This window comes from Castor canadensis, chromosome 18 (assembly GCF_047511655.1).
Source record: "Castor canadensis chromosome 18, mCasCan1.hap1v2, whole genome shotgun sequence".
NCBI lineage: Eukaryota > Metazoa > Chordata > Mammalia > Rodentia > Castoridae > Castor > Castor canadensis.
The window spans coordinates 14437773-14445741 of record NC_133403.1 but is presented as its reverse complement, the minus strand read 5'-3'; the positions used below and the strand labels follow the sequence as shown (position 1 = coordinate 14445741).

Below are 7969 nucleotides of genomic sequence, written 5' to 3'. Positions count from 1 at the left end.
CAATCCCTTTAGTGGACTGAGTACAATGTACATCACAGTCTGGCTTAATATTTATTCAATAATAAAATATTCATTCCTTTTTTCAATGTTTTTATTAGCATATAATAGTTGTACAGGGAGCTTCATTTCCATGTATGCATATAACATACCCCAGTTTGGTTCATCCCCTCCATTGTTCTCCCTCTTCCCCCTCCTCCTCCTTAAAATGGTTTCAACATTCCATATTCACACTTGTGTAGAAAATACATTGACCATATTCACTTTCCTTTACCCTTTTCATTTACCCTCCCCTGCCTGCAGGTACCCTCTCTTTAATATGACCTGTTTTACATTTCTGCCCTTCATTGTTTAAGTGTCTGTTCATTCTTCAGTGACATTTTTCCTTGGTATTTTACCTGTAAATACATTGTTCTTTAATCAGTTAACACCCACCTTTAACCTTTACCCCCTACCCCATATTGTTCAACAGTTTTCAGTGTGTTTCATCGTGTCTTATTCCTACACAGATGTGATGTATTTCATTATTATTCACTCTCTATCATTCTCTTCTTTTTTCCATCCTCCCTTAGTCTCCTCTAATAGTCCCACTTTTGGAAACATGTCTTGTATATATGTGTATATATGGTAATGCTTGCATTTGTATTGGATCTTTGTTCAACATATGAGAGACAACATGCAACCTTTGTCTTTCTGAACCTGGCTTATTCACTTGACATGATGTTCTCCAGTTCCAGCCATTTATCTGCAAATGATAAAAATTCATTCTTTATTGTTGAATAATATTTCATTTGTATGTATGCATCACATTTTCTGTTTTGCTTTTATTAGCATATATTCATTGTATAGGGGGAATTTATTGTGCCAATTCCTCCAAGTATAGAGAAATTACTTCTTGCATGAGAGTCTTATAATCTGCTACAAGGTAAGGTCAGAAAATCCTTTCCTGCACAGGCCATTTTTTAATTTCCTTCATCTTAAAATATTCAATATGCCATGTTGCTACATTTTTGGGTAGCATGTCCTAACACCATTAAGAGCCTGCTAGAAGCAGGCACCAAGATGGATACAAGGATGTCACTTGCAAAGGGGAATCACCCATTATGAGGGGAAATGGGGAGGAATTGGGGAAGACATGGAGAGTTGGCAGCCCTACATACCGCCAGGTAAAGCAGAGCTCAAGGGAAGGTTGATGGACATGGATACCCTGGAAGGTCCAGCAAGGCCCTTAGAGTCCTCAAGCCAAAGGGATTGTTAGTGAAATGACATCTCCCAGGACAGATCTGTCACAGCCAGTTATTGATGAGGACAGCACACAGGAGGTGTGGCCTGGGCTCCAAGGCTGCCATGGATTCCTAACAGCAACCATACTTCCTAAGTTGGAAGTACCGGGCTCATTCTCATGGTGTTCACACCATTGCTTTCTTGTTCTGACTTTAAAGGCAATGTTACAAATCACTACTATATGTCAGGTTCGAGAACTTCCCTTCCATTCTTCCTTTGATTTTCCTGAATCCATTGACTAATTACATTAATAATAATCCTAACATTAACCATTCTTGCATTTCTGATATTAGATGTACTCGATTACCTTTTTCCTTTATCTTTTTCTTTTTGTGATATTTTTTATAGATTTTATTTGCTACTATTTCACTATTTAGGTATTATGCATACAGCTTCAAAAATGAGATTGGTTAATCATTACCCTTGCCCAATATTGTTGCCAAAGCTATAATATCCCCTTAGAAATGGATTGCATAGCTTGTGAGAGTGTGAGTAAATGATTCTTATCTTGGACTTCTATAGATTCTAGACCTCAGCTGTCCATAAGTATAGCATCTAGCTACTTGCAGTTATTTAAAGTAACTGAAATTAAATAAAATGCAAAGTTAGGTCCTCAGTCACACTAGCCATATTTCAAATGCTCAGTAGCCACAAGTGGGTTGTGGCTTCCACATTGGACAGATCTAAAACATCCCTATCATTGCACAAAGTCCTGCTCTGTAAACTGCATGGACTACAGAGAGTGATGGAATGAGGCTACACTTCCCAATAAGAGTGGGGAAAGGAGGATCTTGGGCAGATGGAAGAATTCATAACTGACCCAGAACTGATGTTTTATAAGAGTTCAGAAAGACCTCCATTTCCTGTCACACTCAGCACATTCCATGGGGTGTGATAAGCTTAACTGTGCATTTCAACTTGTTCTTAAATGTACTTATAATATGCCTTGTTTGCCTAGCATACATCACACAGTATGTTTGTCATTCAGACTAGCAGTGATTAAAGCAGACACAGCTTTTTTTTCATGACACTTGCAAGTTAGCAGAGAGAATACAATTAGCAACTGTATATTGATGCATGTGTATGTGTATGTGTGCGTGTGTTTGAGGTAGAAACAGGCCAAAAGTAGTAATATAAGTGCTATAGATCAGGTTAGGATAGATAGAGACATTTTTAAGGGATGAAAGCTCTACCCTACATAGGTGGTCAGGGACAAAGTGACTTGAGTGAAGTGAGGGAACCAGCCATGAGGGTATCTGGGAGGAGACTTTTCTAAACAAAAGGAATAGTAAATACAAAGGCCCTGAGAATTGATATTGCTGAGTAGTTGTAGACTGGGGAGAGTGACAGGAGGCTATCTAGACTCCGGGAGGACTACCCCAGGGTAGCCTGTATTCAGAGCAAAAGTGAAGCCTGGGAGAGTTTTCAGCAGAAGAATGACATAATGTGACTTAGACTGCAGACAGCACAAGGCCAGGAGCAGGGAGACAAGTTTCAAGGCTATGATAGAAACAAGAAATATTGAGTTGTTGGTAAAAGCGGAAGTGATGAGAAGTGGTTGGAATCTAGACACATTTTGGAAAGTTAATATGCAGTTAGAGACAATGTGCTTAGTGAATGCTCATGGTGCTCTTGACAGTGAGGCAAAGAAGGAAAATTTGGCCCAGTTCAAAGCCTCTGAAGTCTAGCAAAGAATCTAAACTCCTGAGAGTCTGGGCTCCATCCCACAGATGTCAGCCTTGAAGGGTTCTAGAGTCTTAGGTTTTCAAGATCCAAATTGTGGGGTTTGGGTCATGAATGGAGGTGGAGCCAGTCTTTGGTCCTGTAATGGATGTGAAAGGCTGTGTCTTTGTTCTAGCCTGGGAGGGATGCTGAGGAGTTCTACCTTATCCTGCACCAGGTTTGTGAAGATGAGCAACCCAGCCCTACCCAAACTTTTGGAACTTGCAGCCCACAGTCTGCTCAGCAATGAGGTTTCAGCTATACCTGCCTTGGACGAGCTCACAGTCGACCTCTTCCCATCAATTCTCACTGCTGCCTTTTCCAAGGGGCACAAGAAAGCTCTGAAGGCCCTGGTGCAGGCCTGGCCCTTCCCTTTTCTCCGACTGGGCTCTCTGATAGTGCAGTGGCCCAACCAAGACAGCGTGCAGGCTGTGCTAGATGGACTAGAGACCTCCCCCATCCACAGGACCTGTGCCAGGTAAGGAGCACAGAGTTGTGAGGGGGGTATTAAAATCAGCTAGGGGTGCAAATGGGTGATCTGTGGGTTTCTGAGTTAAATAGCTGATGTTGCAGCTGAAGGGCATTATGGAGTAGGTCTTTCATCTTCTGGGGATCGTGGAACAGGTTTGGGAGGAATAGGAACTGAGAAGGAACCCAAGTGAGGAAGGAAAAGTCCATGTGAGAAGGGAGAAGGCATGGGCACATACTGGGGTCTGATGCTGGGATTCTGGGAGCCCAAGGCGGCTACTGCTCATCTCACCTGGCCCAAGATGGGCTTCTCCAGATGGCAACCTCTCATCACATCCCTCTCTCCCCACAGGAGGTCAGAACTGAGGGTGTTGGATTTGACCCTGGACTTTGAGCAGATCCAGATTAAAGGGGTTTCTGAGGCCTTGGCCAAGTTTCCATTTTGGTTACCATCAACAGTCAAGGTGCAGATGCCTCAGGCCATGGCCAGGCACAATCTAGAAGACACAAGAAAAGGACCAAAGCAGCCATGGGAACCAGTGGAACTACACATGAATCTTTTCCTACGAGGTCCCTTCAGGTTAAACACTTTCCTTTTGAGCCTCCTGACAAAAGTGGAAGAGAGCAGCGGGTCCCTGCGACTCTGCTGTAGGAAACTACATATTGAAGAAATGCCCTTTAACAGTCTGCTAGGGGTCCTGAAAACGCTGGAGCTGGACTTCATCCAGGAGCTCGAGGTGTTTGACTGGTTCCGGGCACTATCAGAGCAGAGACTCTTTGCCACACAGCTGGGGAGGATTTGCAACCTGCACAGTCTCAAGCTGGCCTACTACCACTGGTCCTTCTCCCCAGATGGCGAGCAGTCCTCCAGCTACTACCTCTCCCAGCTCAGCAAGCTGACACACCTCCAGAAGCTCCACCTGTCCTACTCCTACCTCTCAGGCAACTTACAGCAAGTACTCAGGTAAACAGGTGGGCAGCATGCTCCAGACGGTCCCCAGAACACCCCCAAGTCAAACCAAGACAGGGAGCAAGACAGGAAGAGGGATCCATTCCTATGGACTCCTGGATGCAGCCTAGGAACTATGATTGGGAGACAGATGGTGATTGGGATCTTTTCTGGAAGACAAATTTGTTAGGAAAAGATGCATATTGTTTTTAAAAATAACCAAAAAAATTAGTTTAAAGATATAATCAATTCATGAATTGATTAAAGAGCACTCTATAAAATGGAATGAGAGCTCCAATGAACTGAGCAGAGGATAACTTTATAGGCATGCCAAAGGGCTGCTGAAAGGAGAAAAAAGAAACAAAAAGGATTGTCCTTTCTTTTTTTGGGGGGGTGTTGTTTTTTTGTGAGACAGGGTTTCACTCTATAGCCCAGGCTGGCATCAAACTCTTGATCTTCCTGCCCCAGCCTCTCCAAGTGCTGGGATTATAGATATGAAGCACCATGTCTGCTTATGATTGGTGTTTTCAAAGTTCTTTTCCTTACATGGCTTAAGAGGGGGCTTCCTTATCATGCACGCTCAGGAAAATTGGGTCCTTTCTGATTAAATGCCGTGAATCTGTTGTTTTCTGGGAAACTAACCTCTCAAAATTCAGCTCAGTTACATGGCACTTAGCACCAGTGACTCCATTCTGGTTTGGTCTGCTCTACTGGGGCCTAGGGCAGGTGCTTAGTCCAAAACAATGACTGCCTAAGAATCTCATTTAGCAATATGTTTATCTACTCCACAAATCTCCTTGGGCAGGGTACCCCATGCTGGGCCCTAAGGAAAGAATCAAGACTCCCTGTTGGACCTACTGCTGCCCACATAACAAGTAGAGGACCCCGCAAGGCAATAATGTGAAGAAAGTATCTTACTCTATAAATGTTTGCTAGAAACTTCCTGGTGGGACATTCAGTATACTCAGGCTGGTCAAATGCAAGCCTGAGTAGAAGTTTTCCCAGAACCAAGCCTGAGTATATCAGGTTCATCCTATGAATTCCTTATCAACAAGCAAGCCTTTTCAAATGACTGTTCTCTACAGTTACATTGGGTGCATATAATGTAGGTCTGCATCTTACCAAAGAGAAACTTAGCCTTGGAGAGTATATTAGTCAACTTTCCATCACTGGAACAAAATTCCTGAGATAATCAACTTGAAGGAAAAAAGGTTTATTCTGACTCCCAGTTTCAGTCCATAACCTATGGCAAGGGAGCACATGGCAGAGCAGAGCTACCTACCTTACCATGGACAGGAAGCAAAGAAAGAGTAAGGAATGAGGCAAGGTCCAATATCTCCTTTAAGGGCATACCCTCAGTAACCTAACTTTCTTCTATTAAGCCCCACCTCTGAATAGTTCCACCACTTCCCAGTAGCACTACAGACTTGGTGAAGTCTTTGGATTTAAGATCCAAACCATAGCAGAGAGGTTGCTAGAGGGCCTGGTGGGTATGTTGAGAAAGAACCAGACCTTGAAACATGAAAAGACATAGAATTCTAAACCTCTTCTCAGATGAGGAAGTGATCTTAGTGCCCCTTGGTGGCAAGCAAGGTGTCCAAGGCAGAGGGCCAGTGACCTCCCCTGAGTCAGTGCACCTTCCTTTTTCAGCTGCCTGCAGGCCCCACTGCATGCCCTGGAGATCCGCTTTTGCACACTTCTGGACACCGACATCATCTACTTGTCTCACAGTCTTCACACCACCTGCCTGAAGAAGCTAGATCTGAGTGGCAACAACCTATCCTACATGGTCCCTGGACCCTTAGAGACCCTGCTGGGCAAGGTCTCAGGGACACTGCAGCACCTGACCCTGAACCACTGCCAACTGAAGGACGCCCACCTCAAAGCCATCCTGCCAGCCCTATGCTGCTGCTCCCAGCTCAGCTCCCTGGGTCTGTCTGACAATCCTGTCTCCAAGGCTGGCCTCCTGAGCCTACTGGAGCACACAGCAGGGCTGATGGAGTTAAAACAGGTGCTCTATCCCATCCCAGTCGAGTGCTGTGTGTACCTACATGGCCTGTCCTGGGGGCCTGTCAACAAAGGCAAGCTGTGTCAGGTACAGGCCGAGATACAGAAGTTCCTGCAGACTGTGCAGCGGGCTGACATGCAATGGACACCCCCACTACCCTTACCCTTGCCAGTGAGGCTGGTGCAGCTCGACTGAGGGGCAGAGCAAGGCCTGGAGATTGGTCAGAGAGGGCAGCCAGGGCTACAGACTTCCTGTCAAGCACATATGGTTTGCAGGGAACATAAAAGAATCTTCCACTGGAACTGCTTTCCACTCTTCTGCCTCACTCCCCTTCCTCAGCCCAAAGCCTCCCTGCTTCAAATGTTCATTCAGTCCACACATTATTGGGTGGCTCTAAAGCCAGATGCCAAGTATAGAAGGATATCAGAGGCTCAACTAGCCCTCCCCAGCAGGCACTCCCTGAACACAGGTCACTCTTCAGGCCACTCATGCTGTTTTTCTTTTCTGTCTTTTGCTTCTGGGTAGCATGAAATAAGGCCTTAGCTGACTTCTTCAACTTCCAGTCATCATCTGTGTACTGGAGGTCTGAGTAGAATAGGGGCTGCTGGGAGGCTGAAAGGAGGCACACACACAGCACTCGACACAGCCCACCCAGGCAGTCAACTGACCATTGTGGAACAAGTGTGGGTGTCAGGTTCTGCTGTCCTCAAACTGGGCATGCAGAGGGCCCAGGACACACTCACACAGACAGCAGGGTCACGAACATTTAGGAAGTCCCTATGACAGGGTAGTCAGGACAAGAATGGCTATCTAAGCAGGTCAGAGAAGGTAACTTTGGATAGGAGATATCTGGGCTGAGCTTGTCTCTGCTGCAGGGACACAGAGTAAGGCTACCTAGGAAAGGTGGATAACTATAGTGACTGAGCTGTGGGCTGTGTTTGACCAAGAGGACTAAGAGGCAAGTTCACAATGAGGTTAGAGTTTTGTGGGCTCAGGTCCCCAGCACCACATGGGTGAAATACAAAGGAGACAGGGGAAATTAGAGTGACCAAGATACCATGCAGGGACCAAAATATCTAGATCAAATGGACCCACAGAGCCAGGGAGAGCCAGAGAATGACAGCCTCTGGTTTATAGAGCAACAGGAAGCCTGCACAGTCTACTCCCAACAAGCTAGAGTATGAGCCTCCAATCTGTTCTCTTAGCCTGCTTTTTGCCATCTATTTCTTGTCCCCACTGAAGACCCATCTTAGGCATTCTGTCCGCACGCATGCAACCCCTATGTCCCAAATCAAGGATAATCAGGAAGGCACATTAGAAGAGAGGCCCTCTGTTAGTCTTCTGCCCAGGCGAGGAGCTCTCCTTCTTTCAGGGATCGTCTTATAGCAGGCTCGAATCTGCTGGCTCCTGACCCAGGTTGTGATAATGCTCAGTAGCTTTCTCCCAGGATTCCTACACAGTGGAGAGGGGCTTTTTTGAGACACAGCCATGGCAATCATTGTGCACCCACCCTGTCTTCTGTGTACCAGCTCAGAGAGGCA

The 7969-nt window shown here is 45.6% G+C and overlaps 1 protein-coding gene across 1 annotated transcript; it reads left to right on the top strand.

Moving 5' to 3' along the window:
* Positions 1–3191: 3191 nt before the first annotated feature.
* LOC109684337 (PRAME nuclear receptor transcriptional regulator) lies at positions 3192–6623 on the top strand. The gene is made up of 3 exons (XM_020160653.1): positions 3192–3481; positions 3824–4435; positions 6071–6623. Exons 1-3 carry the CDS (start codon positions 3192–3194, stop codon positions 6621–6623), a joined length of 1455 nt encoding a protein of 484 aa, XP_020016242.1.
* Positions 6624–7969: the final 1346 nt, after the last annotated feature.

What these genes read in the sequence shown, in the direction of transcription:
- LOC109684337 (XM_020160653.1), top strand. Translation starts at nt 3,192, where the DNA reads ATGAGCAACCCAGCCCTACCCAAACTTTTGGAACTTGCAGCCCACAGT. An exon ending in ATCCACAGGACCTGTGCCAG is followed by an intron (nt 3,482 to 3,823) that starts GTAAGGAGCACA and finishes CTCTCCCCACAG; the next exon opens with GAGGTCAGAACTGAGGGTGT. An exon ending in AACTTACAGCAAGTACTCAG is followed by an intron (nt 4,436 to 6,070) that starts GTAAACAGGTGG and finishes TTCCTTTTTCAG; the next exon opens with CTGCCTGCAGGCCCCACTGC.